Genomic DNA, 23,279 nt, shown 5'->3' with positions numbered 1-23,279 from the left:
ATACATCTAAACACATTTTCCAATATGGACAAAGAATTAACATCTTTACAAGGTGTTGCAAAAAGCCAGGAACTTAACAAACTTAAGTGGCTGCTGCAGAAAGAACTTGAAATTAAAAACATACAAAAAAAAAAAAAGGAAAAAAAGAAAAAAAAAAAAAATTTCATTGCAGACACTAAGCCAAATTACGAAGGTGTCTAAAACTGCTTCCACACAATTAGAATTCGGTTGTTCCTGTTTTCATTAATTGAACAAAAACAGAACATATTGTGCCAACGATGTCAAATTGAATTCCCTGTGATGTATAATTCTGAATGTTGCTTGTTAATACGCTGAGCTTCCTGCTAAGCTTCCCATGGCATCCTGTCTCACAATCAAATTGAATCAAGAAAGTTGTGGTAATAGTCGTACCATACAGTAGTCACACTCCCCGCAATCGTCTTGTCTGTAGCATGCATCACAATCACCGCATCGCCGGTTGGATCGCTGCAATCAAAAACAAGGGAAAAAAACCCAGTTTACATGACATACTTACTGTAAATAGACTGCATCCCAAGTCATTTAAAATTCAGGTTTAATAAACTTTTTTAATTTAATTGTTATTAAAAACTTACTGCAAAAGTTTTTGAATATTTTATATTTGATATCATCTGATATATGGGGTCAAAAAATGTTCAAGAATGTATACGAAATGGTTCTTGACATAATCATATTCATTTGAAATTTTCAGGTAATCCTGATGGGGTTTGGCAAGCACTTATACTAATGTGACAGTCGACAATATTAAGCAGACAATCTAAAATAATTACTAAGTTCCTGTTTCAATAATTAACCCAACAATGTTTCTTTATTAGGACATATTCTCACTCTAATTTAAGATATAATTGTAGTTCCATTTAACAGAGTTAATTGCACAAAAAATGATGTTGTTCATCGTTTAGCTTTTACTTATAATACATTATTATATGAAAAACCTACTACTGTTTTATTCCATTAAAGCTCAAGTCCATTTAAAACCACTTGCATGCATTTAGTTCGAGTTGGGGCGAGTTTTTATTGTTTTTACTTGTGACCGTGTTTCTTTTTTGTGACGTATTTCTATTTATATCTGTTTTATATCTATTTTATATTTATATGTTTAAAATTTTAAGAAATCCTCTTATTGTCATATGATTGCTATTAGGTGTGGCTTTTTAAATAAAGTATAAGGAATAAAACATATGGAAATATTAACTGCTAATATTACCATTATCATTATTACATTTTCAGCAGGATTGAACCTAAGACTTTGAGATTAGAAGGCAAGCACCCTAACCACTTTACCACTCTCTCACATTATGTAAGAAAAGCTCACTATTTCAAGATATTTTACATCAAGCCAATGTGTACATCATGAGTTTACAGTGTCATTTTGTTAACAGTAAGCACAGTCACTGTGTTAAACTCAACACAAATAATAAGAAAAATTTCATAATTACAGGCAACTGAGGCAAGTTGTTCACATATTTGCGCGCTAACTTTGAGTCTTTGCCATCACCACTCCCATCGCTTGACTCCGCTCCGTCCGTCAAATCTTTCTTTTGTTCGTACTCCTTCAAAAGTTTGTCACAGAAACTTGTGTCAATTTTTTCATCAGGTTTTAACTTCTTTGAAGCTTTTTTCTTTTTATCTTTATCCTTTGAGTGCTTCTTTTTCTTTTTATCTTTGTGTTTTTTCTTGTGTTTCTCCTTCCCTTTGTCTCTCTCACGTTCCCTCATTTTAGATTTTTTTTTTACCTTCATCTTTAGCTTATGTTTTATTACATTATTTGCTGGATCTTTTGCTGCAAGAAAATAAACAAAAAGTAAACAGCTGTTCTTGAACATCATCTGCACCTTTCAGAATTTAGCATTTTTATCAAACATTGTTAAATACTGTCCACATACTATTAGGTTTTATGCGACAAATAAATGTGATATGCCCATATTTGGGAGTAACATGACACCATGCCCATTATAGTTTTGATCTCTTATTGGAAATTGATAGTTGATCCCTTCAAGTAGGCAAAGAGCAAAAGTTCAAAGCAAAAAAAAAAAAATCACACCAAAAGTTAAAAATCACCTCAAATCACCCCATGTTATGCCCCCTCACCTAATCATTGAACTTCCCACTTCACCTTCAGCATCCCTTCCCCCCAATTTTAACACTCCTAGATATGCCAACTGTAAAGTTGTTCAAAAATTAGCCGAAAAATTTAACAATTGGTCTTTAAAATATCTTTCAAGTTCTTCTATAGGTCTATTCTAAATATGACAGAAAAATCTATTTCTTAACCAGGGGAGGGACGTGGACACAAGGAGTCGGATGGGCAACTAAATTTTTGTTATAAGTTTTTGTAAACTTATGACGTTTAAAATGTGCTTGCCAACACCATCATACACTGCTTGCTTTCATACGTTTTAATGCGTTACTTGTTACAATGTCGAGCATTAACAAGCATGATTGATTCTGAGCCAAGGGTAATAGACCGGAGCTGCAAAATAGGGGTTTAATATATTTTCTCAGATGGCAAAAAAAAAACTTGCCGTTGGTTTGAATGTATAGTACGAAGTTAGAAATGTATCATACTCTACAAGTATGCCTATTTATTCAAATCAAAATAAGATATAAAAGTTGTTTGGAGTTATGTTTTCATTTTTACAGTATAAATTCATCAATAATTAAAGTATACTTACAACGGCATGGTGGACATGCATACTTTCTAATGGTTTTTGATGACGACTCTTTCAAGTTGACGCAATCCCCATGATACCATTCATTACAATAATCACAACATCTGGGAAAACAAAATCATTAATAATAACTTCACAACTGTGATAAATTAAGAAAAAATACTGTCTGCAAAACTGAAAAGATATGGTAATAATATTTCACAAATTTTGATTTACAATTTACAGTATAGCACACTACTACTTCTTTATGCAACTATTAGCTGTTTTTGGTATTCAAGGGTTATTTTTTTGAAAATCAGAGAATTTGACAAAATTCAGGAGATGGCAATTCAAATTTGGGAGACTCCTATCAAATTGGGAGTGTTGAAACATACTGAATACTTATTGATATTAAGAATGAATTCGAGACAAATTGCAGTTCAAAAAAGTGATAAAGTGTTCTCTGGCTATAGATATAGTTTCATTTGTTTTGCAGTCGCAAGTTTCTGCTTAAAAGGGGTGTCCCTTTAGTATGAGTGTTCCCTTAATAAGGATGTCCCAAATGAGGAGTTCTACTGCATTGTAGCATGATATTAAAATAATATACTATTTAACTACACAGTACATTTGAAAGAAAGCACACGGCAGTCAATATATCTATATGGTTAAACAGGACGTTCCCGACTCACAAATCTGTATCCATGATTATCAACAAAGAACAGAAGTATTCGCAATTACTATGTAATTTTCTTCTATACAAAACGTATCCCAGGGGCCAGATTTATCAAACTAGAAATCAGCTTAAATTCGACCAGTCCATTTTTTAGTCCGATTTATCAATATGGCTTAACTTTAAAATTACTTAAAATTAAAAAGTCGATTGTACGCATGCGCCATCTAAGACGACTTTTACGCTAAGATGTTGCTAATATGGTTTGATAAATTATCTGGAGGTATTTGCTTAGGGACTTTTTTTTTTTACTACTTAAGTCATTTGATTGATAAATCCCGAGCCAGGTCTTGCATTATAATGTTTGGCACATGGAAGGAATTCAGCACCTATAGTCATGTTGTAAGCTGCCTTTTTTTTTCCCCTGGATAATGATTCATCGAAGAAACAAGCTGCAGCTTTTATTAATAAACACAGATTGAGTTTTAAAAACTGCTGGCAACAGTAAATCACATAGTACAGCATGAAACAAATCTGTAATACACGGAAGTGAATGTGCTGACTATGATTTGCACAGAGGAAAGTACCAAACAAATAAAACATTAAAAAATATACTCTGTTTAACAGATAATTCTCCAGAGTCTGTAGCAGATTTAGGATTTAAAGGGGATGGCTAGAAATTAGGTAAACAGATTGTTTAGATGGGGGATGAGAAGGGGGAGAAGACCTTACCCATAATACTGTTGTTTCTTAGAGGCCTGGAAATGCACTTTCCTGCATTCTTAAAGGTATGTTAATGACAATCAGATATTTTTGTCTGTCAGATAATTATAAATTGTGTAATAGTAATAAGTATGCATGATTTTCAAACATACATCTGAACTGATACTGTAGTCTTGATAATTCTGTACTTCTTCAAATTCTCCTGACTATCAAACTAGATTTGATAAAAACATGTGATATGCCTAAATATGGTTATAATGACATCACATCATGACTATATATGGGCATAAACAGTTTTAGTCAAATAACATTTGATAGTTTGGACAGGCTTTAAAATTTGTTTAATTTACTGGTGGGAATTAAGCTTTCTGAATTAAGCTTTTCCCATCTCTTGACAAAAATTTATCTTATTTTAAATTTTAAAAAAACATCTTAATTTTAATATTTAAAATAGAAATAATAGCTACCGGTACTTACATCATGAAACGTGAGGCATCCGTACTCCGACATAAGCAGTATCGTTCTACACTGTTATTATCTTTGATGTTATCTTTGTTGTTATCTTTACTGCTAACTTTGTCCTTTGACCCCTTCTCTATAAAGGTCATCAGGCTAGTGACCTTTGCCTGCCTTTCAGGTAATGTATTGAAGGCCTTGGCAACCTCCTCTTGCTGTTGAAATAAAACATAAATATAATAAAACTTTTAAAATGAAAAAAATTCTTGATAAGATTCAAGGTTTAAAAAAAAAATCTGTAAATCGGCTAAAAAATATAGACCGCATCCCAATAGAAAAACTTACACTACTTTTTATCTAATTATGAGCATTTTTTCAATGAAAGATGAAAGAGAATTTGTTTTGAATTTTAAAGATACTTTTATACTACATTGAACCAAGCTATAATTTATTATCTTAATAATAAATTTAGACATCTATTTCTAAAATATGAGTAAAAGAAATTAATTTTAAAACATTTAAATAACACAGATATATAATGAATTTACTCCTTCTACCTGTAAATAGCCAAATGAATGATTGAGATGAGTACATCTGATCCTTTTGAGATCACTGAGGTGTTTTTCTATATTTGAGCATTTCTTTGTACAGTAATAGTCTAGCAAAATGGTTAGATAATGGAGTACTATACAAACTAAATAAAAATGATAAGCAAAATGATAATGTCTCTTTTCTACTGAATTTTGATTATAAATAATATGCTGTGAGTGAGCTAACTTGATGCGGTATGTATGTATGGTATTATGGTAGCAAAAAGGAATTTATCGCCAATAAACAGTTTCCTGAAAACCCGACAGCGACTGTCGCCGATAGGGTGAGCAATTCTATGGAAACCGAGCTTCAGAAATTCTGGTCATTCCTGAAATTTTTACTGCCATTTTCACTTATATATTGAAGTTTTAAGTAAATTAGTACAAAATGGATTAAACCTTAAATCCAATTCAAGCACACTTAAATGACAAACAGCATTATTATTGGTTGTCAGTACCTATTTATTTTTTTAAAATTCTTGTCACATTTTCAAACATCTTGTTTTTACAGCACATAGAGGTTTTTGGTATTTTACGCTTTTAAATTTAAAACATTTCATGTCGTCAGAAAGGAAGTCACGCCTTTTTCATATCCATTTGACCTACAGTAAAAATAGAATTGCTTTTATTGCATGGAGTATTTTCATTTGGTATCTAAATTAATATAAAGTACACATCTGATTTCATTTGGATATGCAATATGATACCCCATCACCAGATGACTTCAGAGGGATAATTTACTACTGTTACTAAAAAAACATGCAAATTGCTGGAGTTGGGTAGTTTACAGATTTGTGCTTGCTTGCTTTAGTGTGGGAGGCTGTGTCTGGGAATTTTTAGTTACTAACGGAAGACTTTGGACCCCTTTATCCAGAAATCCCGTACCCATGATTATAACAACTAATGTAACTGTATTGTACAGTAGGTGAAAAAAGTAGGTCAGCATGAATCTATGTACTCTACACATTGATGACTCAATTCTATGCGATTGACATCAACAATTGAAAATAAGATCAACTGTTATTACTGTATGCTGTAAGTTGTTGCACGTCTAATCATATTTTTTGCAGCAAAGGTTTGAACGCGGCACTTGCTCTGTCTATTTGTGTTAATTTGAAGTCCGCTATACATTATTCTATTTCAATCTCGTTAGTCTTCAAAATGTTTGATCAATCAGAACTGTCTGACATAAATTAGAACAAAGTGTGATCTTGAATACTATCAGTAGACAGTAAGAATTGTATTGTTAAATACAGCATATTAAAAACAAAGAGTCTCATCAAACATATTTTTGATCCAAGTACAGTATGCCCAGATTTAACAGTGAATGATCGTATTTGTACTGTAGCAAATGGTTTGTTTAGTCAAATAACCAGACAATCAGAGCAATGGCTGATCAAACACTTCTTAGTTATGAAAAACAAATATCTGACAGATTTAAGACTTAAATTAAGTCAATAATTCATTTGTAGAGAGATACTTATTGTCAGCCTGCCACAAAAATATGGCAATGTCTTGTCAGATAGTAAATATTACATCACAGAACATCATGGATGAGCAGACATGATAATAATACTGCACACTGGCTGACAACATGAATCAGTGTCGAGATGAGAATGCTTATCAAAAAGTGAACGCATGATAAAGCACCCTTTTAAAAGAAAGTGAAACAACTATATTCTGGATGTAAAGTGTCTGAAAATAGACTACAGAGGAGTACAGTACTACACAAAGATATTACAGTAATTCAGTATTTCCCCTACAATAAAACTCAGATGGTCACCTACAGTATCAACAAATTGTACCCGTCTTATATTTATAAATTATAGCTTTAAAAAACTACTTGATTAATAATTTTGATAATTTTTTTATCATTCAGTCTACAATTTCGTTGTGATCGCTAATATTTTTGTGTACAGTAATTAAGTTATTTTATGGAACAAAGGTTATAACTTAAGTAGCTGTCATGTGTCAAGGTGTGTTAATAACAAAGTCAACAAGCAATGACTGAAGGCAATTCTGTCATATCGCACTGAGATGATCATTCATCAATTTCTCATCTACCAATCACTCAAGTTATTGGCAACATTGAATGAGACAATCAACTAGTCATTAAGCTACAATAAGGAAATCATAATGATTTTTTATGTACGGTGTTGAGTAACAGCCTTCTGCAGAATCAACATTGATAAGGCCAAAAAAAAATTATTGCATTGGCCACACCCGATCGACCCAAATTTTATGAAATTATGAAGTGTTTTTTTTTTGACGATGAACAATATTTTTTTATGAGCAAATAGGGCTGGAAAAGCCTTGGCGAGGCTAGGGGGCCAAGGCTAGCCTAATTTTGCTGCATGGTACGTGATGCAAATCCAAAATTGTTGTATTATTTGTGAATTTTCAACTTTTTTGGCGTAAACACACTTTTCCTACTGACCTACCCATTTTTTGGATTTTCTAACGTGGCCAACACAAATATTTTTTTTTTGGCCTAATTGAATTGTTTACTTTCTTATTTAATTAAAATTAGAATGATAAATTATTTTCTTTAGCCAAAAAATAGGCCTACATTAATTGTTATTGTTTTTAGTATTTCTTTATCTTTAAGAATTGTAATAAGTCCACATTCAGTTCAGACTTTTTACAGTATTTAGATTTACCAGAGATTTACATAACGTCTCACAGCAAACATGACAGTGTACATTAGTTTTTTTACCACCTCCATTAAAATGCCATGAAATATGTTAAATTTAGACGGGCTGGATTGGTACCCAGGAAAATTTAGCCACCACGAAGGAGTATTGTGACCTGAAGAAGAGTGGGCCATGGCATTTATGCTTCATGACAGCCCAAGAATAAAACAAATCAAGATGGAGGATTTAATTTAATTTTAAAATTAAATTCCTCCATAATCGGATGTAGGTAATATATTACACTGTAAGCCCATCTGCATTGCCAAGTTAAAAATATAATGTTGTCAAAAAAAAAAAAAAAAAAAACATCTATGGAAAACAAATAAAATAGCTTACGTAAAAGCATTTCGAATGAAAATTGAAAAAAAATAAGTCTAAGCATACTGTTATACCCTTAAATTTTAAACAAAGTTGTAAATTTACATATGACTAGGCTTTATCTTTTCCAACAAAACAAATTTGAGACTGTCACTAAATTTTAAATCATCAGATTGGTTTGTTCCTGAATTTGGAATTCCGTGGGAGTGTCACTTAGGACTGGGATATGGCGACAGGAACTCATTTTTTTTCTTCATTTCCTTTTTTAACTTTCCTTGTTTTATGTTTTTATCGTGCACAATTTGACTTCAAACTATGCGGTGGCGTTTCCTCTGAGGCTGAATTGCTTATCGAGGGTGTAACTATTATTATCTACTGATACACTATGAGCTGGGAACTTGTTCATTTTATATTTTAGTTACTTCTCTGCGCTGGCTAAATATTAATAATAATAATCAAAGCCCTCTGATTATCAAAATGGTAATTTCTAAATTCCTTCAAATCATTTGTATCTTAATTTAACACAACTTCCAAGTTATTAAATTTTACTTCCTGAGCTGGCCTTAAGCAGTTGAACATACAATATATATCATAAATCTATAAATATTTTAAGATTATATAAAGATAACATAATATGTGTCCCTTCAAATTCATAATTCAAACTCTGTCAATTTGAGATGAAAATAGCTAAAAAATTGGATATGGAAATGGATACAAATTTTAGTTCTTGGTATTTTTATCCCAACTGGTGTAATAATGTAGCCCACTCCCGGAATAAAGTCAATTACAGTGGTAGCCCTACTGTAAAATTCAAAACATTTTCAGAATTGTGCTTGTGATTAACGATGCTGAATGCCATGTACAAAAATTACATTGAAATTTATCATTAAATATACTTCCTTGGCTACAATACCTACTTTTGCCATCAAAACAACCCTAGGTAGGCAAGACTCTGCGAGACCTAGGCTAAAAAAATCTAATACACAATTATAGGTTCAAAATATGTGTTCATGTATAAGTCCATAATTATACTGTACCAACATGACGCGATTTTGTGTTGAAGGAGGTGGACTTATTCTAAAGAAAGTATAGATGACATAAAATACTTTTTATTTTATCATTTTTTCTTTTTTTCTTTTTTATTAGGTCAAATCATGATTCTCATGTTTAATAATTAAAACGCACCTTCATGACCAAATACCCACCCAAATGCTATTAAGTCCAAATAACTAAAATTACTAGTTCCTCGTCCCCTCGCGTATTCATTTTCTCTGCCTCACTATTTTTTTCTTTTCTTTTTTTTTTATTTCCTTTATTTTACCAAATGTACGCAAATCTGGCTAACTCACAGTAAAATTCCTCTCTCGACCATTTGTGAGGTCTCACCACGAAATGAGAAGCGTCGTTGGTGAAATCATATTGAGATATTCACCAAAATATGTCAAAGGCAACATTTTTACAAAATTTTGATTTTAATGTTTTTGAATAACTTGATACTTATGTTTTATGATTGTGTACTTTTTAAGTGAATTTTCTTACTAAAACAGTGTTGTCTTCGCTTATTCTGTAATTCTAGTCCTATTATTTGTACAGGTTAGTTTACCTTTGAGGCCGATTTTCTCAAAACCTGGTTCTCATACACCTAAACTTTAAATGCTAACATTTCTGGATCTATTTTGCCTAGGGAAGCCATTCAAAGATCAAATTAAAGCTTATAATGTGATCTACCAAAATGTAATATTAACTCATTTTTTGATTCTCTAACGATGAGACTCATTTTGTAGTGAGACCTCACATTTGTGTTTGGGGATACATATAGTATGAATCATGTCTAGTGCTTCTATTTGGTAAAAAAGTGAGAAAGTAGTAGCTGTTTCTTATCCACTATCTTGGATTTGGAGTAAAAAAAGTACCCTCATTTTCTCCTTTTCGCCAAATAGTAGGACGAGAAAATATTTTTTTTTAACTTGGCCTAAACAAAAAAAATATCTATGTCAGTAGTCAATAAATAATGTTTATCATTGAGCTATTCTGACTGTTCAATTTAATCTTACTAATTGTTTATTAATAAATAAACACCACAAAATTGGCACATTAACAATCATTTTAAAAGCAGCTAATTTATTTAATGATTCAAAGGCCATGACATTAAGCATAAAACAAAAGATTTTGCTGCGAAATGGATATTGAAGTTCAAAATTTGGCTATGGACTTCTTAAAATCTACATCATGAGCAGAAAATGGCAACTGAAATGCATACATTGGTGATAATTAAGTACAATACAATAGGCACAGTGCCTCTTTGCTCAAACTTACATCACTGTCAGAGGAAAAGTACACAAACTGTAAGGGAAAGAAAGTTAATCGGTTGTTTGCTTTTAATTATAACTGTTGATGATAACTTACGATTTTTGTGATGTGATGTTTCCAAATGGTGGCTTTGCCAGCTTCAAAGTCATAAAATATCACAGATTACATAATAAAAAATACATTTCAGATATGAGACTTTATTCAAGTCAGGCTCTGAAGGGAAACTTTTCTTGATATGTTGTTCTGTATAACTAATTTTTCTAAGACACAAAAAAACATATTTGACAAAAAAACTTGGGAACGGTAAATGATACAGAATATTTAAAGTTGGGGAAAAGGTGGGTGATTATGTCCTCTTTTCCCCCCGCTTTTAAATATTCAAAACTATGTATCTCAAAAAAAAACCATTCCTAAGTTTTTCGTCAAATATGCGTTTGTGTCTTCAGTTGTAAAACTGTAACAAGAAACATTTTTCCTCCGCAGCCTGATTCCAACCTAAGGCAAAGTTAATAAAAATACCCTAATATTTCTTATTTCAAATTTCAATTTGAAATTGAACCGTATAGCTGGCCCAGTGGAGACAATCACAGTACAATGCTAGTACCAACGCAATGGATACGTTGTACATTATCCCATCTATCCTCTCATGAAAGGTTTATGTGCAGTATTTAAGAGGTTGAAACAATTAAGTCAGACACCAGAGGGGGGAGGGGAATTATATGTTGTAGAACTAATTTTTCTATGACAAATACACAGTTAAAAATGAGGAAAAGGGGCGTAACCACCCAGTTTATAAATGTTTAAAAATCTGTATCTCATTTAACCGTTTTTTGTCAAGCAACTCCTTTGAGTCTTAGAAAAAGAGTTCTACAACCTATCAAACACTTTTTTTTCCCTCTGGAAACTGATTTAAAAATCTAATGCTAGCTGGGTTTGAACCCAAGTTTAGCCTAATGCTCAAAAGTGAAGCCTGCTTCTTCCTTTACTGATTATCTCTTTCTTTACTTAATAAAAAAAATATTTACCGTTTTAACATTACAATCAGCACTGTTATAAGCACTGTTAAGATGAACACTGTTAAGATATAAGCACTGTTAAGATGAACATTTTTTGACCTCAAACTATGTATTGGCAAGTCAGTCTGACCAAAACATCCAGTTTGAATATCCTGTGGTACATCCTTCTTGGTAAACTTACTAAATCTGAGTGGTACTGCAAATTTAGTCGAGTGAATCATACCCAGGAAGAATAACCAGAACTGTTTTCCCAGAGGAGAAAAGCTGTGCAGTGTTATTGTGCATAAAAACACTTTACTGCACATATTTGTGCCCTAATTCTTCATTTATATTATTTTGAATAGGCCTACTACAATTTTTCATGAAGTCTCATTAGTGCACCTTAGTTACATTTAGTTTAATCTAATCTCAGTAATAATGTCTATTATTATTATTTATTGAAGTGTGAAGAGTGCCAATATAAAGTTGATGTACTAAGACTACTGTAGGCCTAGGCCTAAGTAAGCTAGGCCTAGGCATCATAGATAGATAGGCCTATTTTATTTTACTAGGCCCTGCTAGGCCTAAGTTTTAGTTCATATTTATGTATTGTTTCATTTTCAAAAAGTAGAATGAGTTTTTTTTGTTTTTTTTAATGCAAACCAACTATTTTAATTATTGTATTTTCATTAATTACAATACGTCCACAAATCAAGATCATTTAATTATTTTTCTATTTAAAAACTAGCCTTTTGACTTAATCTTCTTAAAAAATTAATTTATTGATATTGTTTAGGTTGGTATTTAGGCAAAATAATTAATAATCAAGAACAATACCAGGCAAGTTGTTTAAAATTTGTAAAGTAAAATGCTAGGCCAATAAACATTGAGCGACATCAAGTATGACACGAAATAACCAGGTCAGCCTCCTAGGAGTTAGCGGTATTTTATTGCGCAGACTCGTCAATTCACATACGAAGAGGGCCTAGAAAAAATAACCAACTAACGCTGGATATATTTCATTATAAACCAACAAAATTGTATTGCATTAAACATCAAAATATGTTAATAGACTTACAGATTTACTTGCTGAGTCGCTATCACTCATTTTAAACTAAATTCAGGTAAATTTTACATAAAACTTCAACAACTAACGCGAAAAACAAGACGCCATTTCAACCAACTTTGACCTTAATTTTGCATAATTATAAACGAACCGTATTTGCCTGATGTTGTTTTAACATGTTGTTAAAATAAATAAAAGTAAAATTATTGACTATTTTTATTATTCTAAAAATAATACCTAAAATAATGCTTATATATTATATTTCAAATTTTAAAACGGTTTATTAAATACATTCTATTCATTTCCTCAAAAAATATATCTCTTAATTTCAGATATAATTGTTCGATCTAGTTCCCGTATTCCATATCGTCTCGGGTTGATATGGTCTGTAAAAAGAGTGACTGAATCGGGAACCAACAAACCCTGAACTTAACCCTGAGTTGCTAAAAACAAGATGGCGACTTCACTCGTAAAGCATGCGAAGTTGTTTTGTAGATTGCATACAGAAATATATTCATCAAATGTAATCTTTGAATCTATTAAACCTCTAAGAAAGATTTGTAAGTGAATGCGTAATGGTAAAATGCATATTATACGATTGTTAAAATTAGTTAAAGCCTACCTAGGCCTACTAGGGGGCTAGGCCTAGCCTCTAGCTACTGTAGGTAGGCCCGGCCTTAGGCCGCTTTCCATGCCTGACTGAGGCTAGGTAGGCCTAGTAGTAGTACGACCTACCTACGACGGCCTACCTAGAGGCCTACACTCAGTCCCAGTCAGGCCTGGTGGCCGTGTCTGACTGACTGAGCGAGACCGTCTGTGTGGTTGAATGAAACATGCTGAAATTTGAGTACCATCCCATCCATAGTATATAGGCCGGTATTCTATAGGCCTAGGCCTATCATAATAATAACATAGCAGCTGATCAGTGATTGCGTTTCTCGCACACAATTTTAAATAATTTATTGTGCAGTTTTCTGCAAATTCTTATAATTATATAATATTTTAAAAATGTATCCCACATGCAAAAGGTACTCTATATAAAGTGGAGCCTCTTGATGCCAATGGCTAGACTTTCCTTGTCTCAAGAAGTTACTCAATTCTCGTTAATTTTTAAAATGTATTTACACGTTGTTGACTTTATAATTTAAATATTTTTTTTTGCAATGGTAGGTCATAACTACCCATGCCCAGTATCTGTCAATCAAACGCTAGCAATCCGAAAATTCAGCAGCCATGCTAAGCTAGAACATGGTGAAGAACCAGTCCTGAGGCCATCGTGGAAGTTAATGGGAGCTGTCTGTCTTGAGCGGCCGCCTATAGTTGCCACAGAGATGAATGCTATTGAACAAAACTACAAAGATATGGTACAGTCACTTGAGTTTGAGAATAGTGTATTATCCGATCATGAAATTCAATTGAAATCAGAGAGGTTTGTATCTACACTTTAGAAAAACGTATTTATTTAGAAATTATATTTCACTAGAAAAAAGTATATTCGAATAAACACCATGCTTTGAACAAAAACCTCCTCGAATAAATGCCTCCCTTGAATAAACGCCCTGTGGCGTTTATTTTTTATTTCAATAAACGCCCCTCTCCCCCTCCCAAATTCAATTGAAATCAGAGAGGTTTGTATCTACACTTTAGAAAAAAGTATTTATCCAAGTATGGTACAGGTCTCTCTCTAATTAAGGACCACAGTAGGTGCTTATTTGGGACCACATGAGGTGGTCTTCAAAGAACCACACTTTTTCCATCTTTAAGAAAGTATAATACATACTCCAAGGATTCAATATTTCGACATTAATTATGTCATCATCAGGATGATTAATAATTAATGTCGAAATATTGAATCCCAACACGATGGCGTGTATTTCAATACTTGGAGTATGTATTATACTTTCTTATCTGAGATTAATCAGTGGACCTTTCGGTTTTCCATCTTTTCATCCAGATTTTAAATATTCTAAAATCTGTATCTCATTAACTGCACTACCAACTTTTTAGTCAAACACCCAAACACATCAAGACATTTCATCCCTGTGGAGCCTGGAATTGGAGGGAGGCCTGTAATTTCAATTGTTTTCATCCTTCTTTAGACAGAAGATGGAACAGAAACAAAGAGGCGAGATTGATGAAGATGAGGATTCTGGTAATTTACTGACTGCTCAGGATATTGAAGATTTGGCTGCAGAAGAACTAAATAAATTCACGACGGCAAATATCACAACAGGTGACAAATATGCAAATGTTTCTTATTAATTCAAACTATTTTAAATTTTAAGTTTATTTCAGTATTCATGTTGTAAGTGAAGCAAAGTGTTGACCACTTTGGAAGCTGAAAATTTTGAGTAGGGTCGGAAGTTCAGCTTTGTTTTAAAAGATTGTCATTTGGAAGTCGTCTCGGAATTAGGAGTCTCTGTATATTATTTTATTTGTACAGTACTTCTCGCATCTTTAAATTATTAAGCAATATAAAGGTGTATTTTTAAAGAAAAGATTGTATTAATTACACGCACCTCATTTTTGATTACCTCGTTTTTAATTGTCTAGTTATAACTTTGATTTTAATCTGATTGGTCGGTTTTTATTTGCTTTCTGTTATACTTCTGTAAATATTGTAAACATATGGATGGGTGAGATTTTCTCATCAGTATTCTTGAAAATGATAAATAGATCGAAACGTTAAATCTCAAAATGTCTGTCTCTTTTCGGAGTTACTGTCTCTTTGTTGATTTTGTTGTATTATTTATGCATCTATTAATTAGTATAGAATTTTTCCATTGTTATTTTAAAAACAATAACTTATTTCAATATACTACAATAGGAGCAGTATCATTAAATTTAATACGACATGGGGGCAGGCTTGCCATGCCAAAACCACAATCAGTGATCAAAAAAAAGAAAATTGACTACTTACTATTGCCAAAGTATTACAGCTTCTCTACTCAAGTATACAATACTGTCACATTCTAATGCTAATAATTACTCAGTTTAACATTCAGTGATAGTACAGTAGTTTAGTGCTTTAGTGCAACAATTGTGTTTTATTAAATTTCAGAGGCAGATAAAATAGGGGACAAGAGTACTTCACATCGCAAGTTAAGTGAAAATTTAATTCTGTTGATAAGAAAGGATGTTGGGAAGCAGAAGGTGTGGATGTTGCCACATATGGAGCATGTAGAAGGGGAATCGTTACGCCAGGTGAGATGGGTAACCAGGGCCTTCAAAGAGGGGCCTGTGGGTGCTGTTTAACTGCTGGAATTAGGAGCCACCTAGGGGAGTTACAAGAGTGAAAGTTGCGAGTCTTGAGCTGTACAATCATTCATCCAAGATAAATAATAAAGAAGTAAATCCTTGCCGAATCACAGGGCACATAGGGCTGGAGCTTATCTTCAGTTTCAGGTACCATGACACGGATGAGAACGTAATGGTTCTTGTGAGTTGGACGCTAGTCCACCACTGGTTACTCTCACACATTGAAGCAAGGTGGATACAGTACTTTGCTCAAGGACACAAGCGAAATGCACAGTGGGCAGACCCTGAATATTCCTTTAAATAATTTTTTACCTATTTTTTCTGATGGCTTAGGCACCAGTGCATTTTCCTGGCTGTGTTTAAACCCTCAAGTGCTACTGAGGGTAGTTATATCTAAAATAAATAAATAAAAAACATTTAAAATTTAAAAAATAACTCCTCAATTAAATTGCCATTAAAAATTGAAAAATGTAATTGCACAAGTTGAACTTTATTAATATAAAAATTATTGTCAATCACTGTTATAATTATAATCATTGCAAAATAATCATTGCAAATTATCGTTTACAGACTGATTATTTTAAATATTTGGATTAAAAAAAATCAATAATTCCTCAAAGAAATTGCCATCAATATTAACATTAAAAATTCAAAAATATAATTGCAAAAGTTGAACTTGCCTAAGTCAAATCCAAAATGGCATTAAAAATTGTTTTAAAGTTTGACTTGCAGATTGTTAATATTAATACTGTAATTGAAAAAAAAATAATAATTTGGCATGTAAAATAAGATGAATAATTTCTTTCGGTAAAGTCGACTTAGTTAAGTTTAACTGTATTTTAAATGAGTAAAACAATTACAAATATAAATGTACTGAAATTGTTTTACTTGTTTCTTCTTAGACTGCAGAAAGAGCAGCGTTACAGGTTGGATCTGGTGCTAAAGTCACGTTTTTTGGCAACGCGCCCATCGGCTTCTACAAGTATAAATTTCCAAAAGAAGTGAAAGTTCAAACAGGTGCAATAGGTGCAAAGGTATGGTATCTATATAATAAGAGTGAATTTAAAGGATGGAAAAATGGGTTAATAAGGGTGGGTGAAGGGCCATGAAATTAGCTTTAGACTGGCTGGAAAACTTGAAGGATGGGTGGCCCCGTCCACCATCCCTACATCCCTGTATGTTGACAGTACAGTAGGACCTCGATTTTACGTACGGTAGGGGACCGGAGGGTGTATGTAAATAAGGGTTCGTAAATTTGTGGTGGCATTTAACCTGATACGTACGCAACACTCAATAAGCATGTTTTATAAACGAACGATGTTACTAGGCCTAGGCATCAATTTACAATGTCTAGTGTAATAATTCATTATTTTGAGCACAGACGGCAGGTGTTAATCTCGCTCAGTTCATGTAGTTTTAGAATAGCAGTAACATTGTATCACATTTAACATATAAAAATATATGCATTGTTCTTTTGTAGGTGTTTTTCTTCAGAGCCAAAGTCCTGCAAGGGCAGGTGAGCATACACAAGGAAGCAGTAGATGAGCATGTGTGGGTCAGTAAAGAGGAGATGAAGGACTATCTAGTACCGGCCTACCTAGAATCTCTCCTTAAATTTATTAGGTAATATCGACTCTCTGGAATCGACTGTACATAAACAAAATATGCATTAAAGATTGGGTGGACTGAAACATTTTGTTGTCTCGAGAATATTTTCTTCTTGAATTGAAGGCCAACTTCATATACTCTAAGGCTCCGGCCCGAAGTAACAGGGGCGCTGTGAGATCTGGCCAGTTATACTGGGGTAGCCCCCTACTTATCTCAAAGGATGTACTAGGTTCTTTATAGTACACTTGAGGAAATTGTGTACACTGCGTCGACAGTTTACAGTCTTTATCCACCACCAGAACCATAGGCTGCAGCACACCAGCCTGGTAATCAAACCTTACACCTAAACTAATGAAAAACTACATTGAATCAAATTTGCAGGCAAAATAGCATTTTATATTCCAGAGGGCGCTATATACTGTACATGGTGTTGAGCTGATAACATAATTTATTTATTAATTTAAATCTGTCACCCTTGCCAGGCACATGAACAATTTAGTATTTTTGCAGGTCCTTCAAATTTTGTAATCAAGATTATAACCTGCACAACAGTTCTTCCCAAGTTATTCTATGATATGATTCAGTGTAGTTTTTCATTAATTCTAAAACTTCTTATTTTAATTGATGATTATGCTGTTACTCAATGAATCAAAATAAAGATGATGGTTTACATACAAAAAATTCAATGTCCCCTTCCCTTTTTTTTATTATTTAGTCCTAATTTTTTTAAACAATAACGAAATATTTATTTTAATCATTATTAAAGAATAACAAGGGTGACAAATACTACTTTGCTTCAAATTATTATAAAGTTATAAAGTATATGATAACGAAGAAATACCTTGTTGCTATTTGATCATTTATTTCTGCGTTTTGTCAAAAAACGATTTTTAATAGCTTATTTTGAGCCATTTCGGCTTCGAAGCTCCGCCTACTGAAGTTAACCTAAAGTTCACCTTTAACTGAAGTGACGCGCACTCGGTCCTCTGTTTGTTTTGACAGCCTCGATGACGTATTGTATAGCCTATCGCATTGACATAAACGACCATAGAAAGGGTCTTTTGTTACCAAGCAATGCCTTGTTGTGTGGCTGTATCAACAACCATTCAAACGATTTTACCAAGCATCAGTTCCAAAAAGACGAAATTTTAATAAAAAATGTACCGAAGCTGTATACACTTCCAGGCTCCATACATTCAGTGTTGTGCAGCGAGCATTTATCAGTCGATGACTTTGAGTCAAGAAGTGTACCGGCAAAACAAGCATTGAAGTTGTATGGCTGCAAAAAGGAAAAAAAAGAAGTACTGTAATCTCAACACTTTAAAAAACCTATTCGACCAGAGCGGTTGATGGGCAACCAGGACAGTAAACAAAAATCTACAGCCTACAAAAAGAGAGAGAGAGGTCCAGGGCAGGGTAGGCCTAGGTTTGTTTTCCTTTCACAAATTTTGCGAGTACTATGTTTTTTGAAAGAAGCTGGGTCTCCCTCCCTCAAATTTTCGGTCGTATAAATAACACTTAATGACTTTACTCTCTAACATAATGTTGTAACGTAAAATGATTAATTTGTATTCGTCGTGTTTTTCAAAATAAAAAACACAATAGCATTGCCTAGGCAAGCAGAGAATATGTAGTACTGAGTCTAGTACTAAGTAGGCCTACACTGTAGCCTACAGTAGGAATGTGTATGCGCATGACTAGGGAGAGGAGTGTACTTGCCTACTACTACAGTACTAGGCTAGTACTATTTAAAACTTGCGCCTAGCCTAATAGTACTGGTTTGTCTACCAACACCATTTGCATGATAATCTTGTTTAGTTATTGGTGTAGCCTGTGTCAATTTAGATATTATATATCCTCAACTGGTTTTATTAATCATATCACTTTATCACAAACTTATGTAAACACAAGGGTGACAAGAACAATCATCTCTGATTGAACATGTTTCATCGTGAATAAAGTTTGAATGACCTATAATTAAAATAATTTTATAAATATTTAAAAATGATAAATAAAAATCTTTCTATTGTTTCCACAGGACTTTGTTAGCTGCAATGCATTACAATGAGAACTGTGGAAGAATGGTCAATCTATGGTAAGTAATTTCTTTGCAACAAAATACACATAATAATTGTATATATTTCTGTTTCCTTTAATGATTGTTACTTTTGTTTTACTTTGTATAATTTGTATTTAAGTCAAAACGATCTTGTGAAAAACACATTTTATGCGACAAGTTTTTCCGTTTGTAAATAAAGTTATTATTACAGTATATTGTATTGTACTTTAAAATAAAATAACACAGCAATGCGCTAAATTTGAACGTGTCTCTTTATTAAAACAATAAAACATTTAATATTTCGCAGACTTTGTGGACACTTTTGGATCTAGTGATAAGTTGCTGTAGTATTGATGTGTGCAACCATACACAGATGCCTCACCATATCTTTGTAGCAGTTATGAACGACAGGATAAAACAGAGGATATTTTTGCTGAATAACTGCCTAACTTATGATAAACTTGGATACTTGAACCCTGTGTATTTATTAACTTAAATTTTCTTATTTGAACAGCAGCACATGAAGGGATAAACATATGATCAGTCTTGCCGATATATCCGTGCATCTACTTTACAAAGTTTATGTAGGTGGTGTTTCCGAATTTCCTGGAAAAAAATAACATATTTAAGCAAAGATAATGTATAGATCTGTTATTTTTTTTTGGTTTTTTTTTTTGGGGGGGGGGAGGTCGGGTTGCAAACCTTAGGGCCTGTACCCCTGGATGCATAGTAAAAATGTAAAATACTAGGCCTAGGTTTTATTTTTGTATGTACAGTATTCGTAAATAAGTGCATTTTATAAGACTTATATCAACTATAAAAGAGGCTGTACTATGGAATCTTTTCTATAGTAAAACTCAAAGGCTCGTTTAAAAATGACTTTTTTAAACTGTTTTTACTAACTTGAACATATACAGTGCACATTAACATATACAGTATATTGGTTATAGAGCCTAACTTACTTGTGTCCTGATTTTTTTTTTTCCTGGAACAAGAAATTTGTGGTTGTTTGTCTTCCTGCCATCTGTAGTGCCAATCAATATCATCTGAACAAACTGTAGCATGAAATCCGGAATGAGATGTAGTTTACCGGTGATTTCAGCATCTCTATCTCTGGTTCCAACAACATCTGTGACCTCATGACAACACAGGCATCCATTTGCAGTCTTCATCTTCTTGCATTGCCCACAACAGCACCTAAAATGTTAAAATTGGATATTTAGAGGACAGTAAAGTAGTATACGCTATTCAGAGTACTGCCTTACAACAAACAAAACGTAACACAAAATCATCATTTGTGTTGGTAAGATCGACGATGTATTTTTAATTCCTAGCCAGGCCAAATTCAGAGAACAGTAGCAACAACCCGCCGCCACGATTGATGCTTCCTTCCGTGGCGGTCTCCCACTTTGTACAGAGTATTATAAAACACGTAGGGGAGCCTAGGTCTATTTTTTAGCAAACAAAAAAAAAAGAAAATACAGTATACAGTTTTCAGTATCTTCTATCGAACTATCTGGCGTATTATATAGGTAGGCCTAGGCTATCTACAGTACCTAACTAACAACACAATTGACAGCGGTTGATTGCATAATATTATCGGCGCTTTGTGTTACGTTCATAATTCGGCCTAGCTTGGTGAACTTCAAATTAAGAAGCATTACTAAAAATAAATTAGAAATTCTATTAAAAAACACTTAACGTAATTGTAAAGCGATTTTATAAATGACATTACTTTCGCAACTGGTTTCAAGTACTACTATTACTACTCTAGTCTAGGCCTGGCCATGTCCAATGCTAAGATTGCTGACGTGCTAGCAGCTGCTAGCTATGCCTACACACTAACGCAAAACAAAACTGTTAATGAGCATTAAAATTTACCAATTCGTATTGTCAACTGTTTTGTTTGTCCGTTTCTTCTTCATCAAAAACGCTCCTCCTCTCCTGTGGAGTGATGATAGTGATTACAGAGCATGCAACGAAACCTTGAAACTTGTTGGACTGAGATGACGTAATGGCCATACTTAGGCCTCAATGAACATCGCAAGTGGGCGGGGCTTAGATTATTATATTAAAAATCATTTTTAAAATATTTGTTTAAAAAAAAAAAACTTCAACCACGTATATGTTAAGAATTTTTACTTCTTTCATAATCAGGAATTCAAATGACTTTATCTTTGTTATTCTTTAAGTGTTATTTATATTACCGAAAATTCGAGGGAGACGTACAGCTTAGCTTTCGAAAAATGGTCTAGGCCTCCTAAGGTCAGCCCCGCCTGGTAGGCCTAGCCTAGGCCTAAGCGCGGGAGATTGGAAAGGAAACCAACTTACCCCGGACTGCTTTCTCTTTTCGTATGCTGTCGATCTCCATTGTTTTTTCTCATTGCCTATCAACTGTCCTGGTCGAACAGGTTTTTTAAATACAGTAGGGATTACCCCCTTTTTAAGCCTTTTGAGGTTGCGACCAGACACCCCAAAGCTGGTTGCCAGTAGACTTCTTGGCTCGAAGTCGTCGGCCGCAAAGTGCTCGCTGCACAGCACTGAATGTACAGAGCCTTGGAAATTCAGTCTTGTTTTTGATACAGCTGCGGCCCATTTCTTTCTTAGAAATTCATCTTTCGGGAACTGATGAATGCTGACCTTATTCGCATGACTGTTACTACATCCAGCAGCCACACACTTAGGCATTGTTTTGGAACAAAGTACTGTATACAGTACTGCTTTCTATGGTTGTTTATCAACAAGTCAATGTCAATACGATACAGTATTACTGTACGTCGTCGCGTGGGTCAGCTAGAGAGCGGCTGTAAAGTTGGGACCGAGTACACGTCATATCCGTTGCAGGTCAACCTGGGGTTAAATTCGGTAGGCGGGGCTTCGAAGCCAAAACTGGCACAAAATATGCTATTAAAAATAAAGCAACAAAGTATAATATAATAGTAATAATTATAATAGTGAGTATTGATAATATAATACTAAACTTATATAAAAATAAATGAACGAAATATAATAACAACATACATAATATAATAATAGATGTAAATAATATAATACTGAACAGACATAATATAATAACAAACATAAATAATACAATACCAAACATGCCTAATATAATAACAAACGTGTATAATATAATACTAAACGTATTAACAATACAGCGATATAATTAACAGCGATATAACAATAACGTAGCCTATATATACGGTATAATACTAAACGTATATAATATAGTAACAAGCGTAAATGATATACTAAACGTACATAATATATAATGAACGTACATAATATAATAATAAACATATATAATATAATAATGAATGTACATAATATAATACTAAACGTACATAATATAATAATATACATATATAATTATAATAATGAACGTACATAATATACTAATAGACGTAAATAATATAATAAAAGGCATATAATATAATATTAATCGTACATAATATAATAAGAAATGTAAATATAATAATACTAAACGTATATCATATAGTAACAGACGTATACAATGTAATAATAAACGTAGTTAATATAATAAAGTAGAGAATATAATACTAAATGTAAATAATATAATGAACGTATGTAATATAATAATAAAAATAAGCCTTTGAACCCTGAATTGTCAAAATTTTCGGGGGTTTCGCCCCCAGGACCCCTTTTGGAACCTATTAATCGAAGCCCGACCACGCCCACTTTGCTTTTGTCGGGGAAATCTGACCCCTCGTCGGGGCACCGCCCCCCCCCCCCCGGAACTTGGAAGTTTAATAACAGTTTTTTTAAATGATGAAGATTATACTAAAAATATAATAAATATTATTGAAAAAATAAAAAATAAAG

At 33.1% G+C, this 23,279-nt stretch overlaps 3 protein-coding genes across 6 annotated transcripts; 1 reads left to right on the top strand and 2 right to left on the bottom strand.

Annotated features, from left to right (window-relative positions):
• Positions 1-339: 339 nt before the first annotated feature.
• Positions 340-12,637, bottom strand: LOC117115704 (CXXC-type zinc finger protein 1-like). The gene is made up of 6 exons (XM_033259608.1): positions 12,524-12,637; positions 10,457-10,483; positions 4,561-4,754; positions 2,715-2,815; positions 1,479-1,822; positions 340-486 (listed from the first exon to the last, which is right to left on the bottom strand). The coding sequence occupies exons 1-6, from the start codon at positions 12,551-12,553 to the stop codon at positions 385-387; spliced, it is 798 nt and encodes a 265-aa protein (XP_033115499.1). The 5' UTR covers positions 12,554-12,637; the 3' UTR covers positions 340-384.
• LOC117115705 (THAP domain-containing protein 10-like) lies at positions 5,520-22,372 on the bottom strand. 2 transcript variants are annotated; one of them, XM_033259609.1, is made up of 3 exons: positions 21,768-22,372; positions 18,542-18,656; positions 5,520-5,731 (listed from the first exon to the last, which is right to left on the bottom strand). In XM_033259609.1, exons 1-3 carry the CDS (start codon positions 22,122-22,124, stop codon positions 5,706-5,708), a joined length of 498 nt encoding a protein of 165 aa, XP_033115500.1. In that variant the 5' UTR covers positions 22,125-22,372; the 3' UTR covers positions 5,520-5,705. The 2 variants fall into 2 exon arrangements, with proteins under 2 accessions (XP_033115500.1, XP_033115501.1); XM_033259610.1 differs by lacking the exons at positions 5,520-5,731; positions 18,542-18,656 and adding an exon at positions 20,119-20,633 and having other exon boundaries at positions 21,768-22,371.
• LOC117115703 (39S ribosomal protein L46, mitochondrial-like) lies at positions 12,897-20,040 on the top strand. 3 transcript variants are annotated; one of them, XM_033259606.1, is made up of 8 exons: positions 12,897-13,071; positions 13,682-13,940; positions 14,611-14,744; positions 15,573-15,715; positions 16,672-16,803; positions 17,250-17,392; positions 19,416-19,472; positions 19,744-20,040. In XM_033259606.1, coding segments are annotated over exons 1-8 (975 nt in total). In that variant the 5' UTR covers positions 12,897-12,965; the 3' UTR covers positions 19,745-20,040. The 3 variants fall into 3 exon arrangements, with proteins under 3 accessions (XP_033115497.1, XP_033115496.1, XP_033115498.1); XM_033259605.1 differs by having other exon boundaries at positions 19,416-20,040; XM_033259607.1 differs by lacking the exons at positions 19,416-19,472; positions 19,744-20,040 and adding an exon at positions 18,380-18,521.
• Positions 22,373-23,279: the final 907 nt, after the last annotated feature.

The sequence above is a fragment of the Anneissia japonica genome, unplaced genomic scaffold, assembly GCF_011630105.1.
Source record: "Anneissia japonica isolate Jap-2015-1 unplaced genomic scaffold, ASM1163010v1 scaffold288193_len125881_cov165, whole genome shotgun sequence".
Lineage (NCBI taxonomy): Eukaryota > Metazoa > Echinodermata > Crinoidea > Comatulida > Comatulidae > Anneissia > Anneissia japonica.
This window is presented reverse-complemented; position numbering and strand designations above follow the sequence as displayed.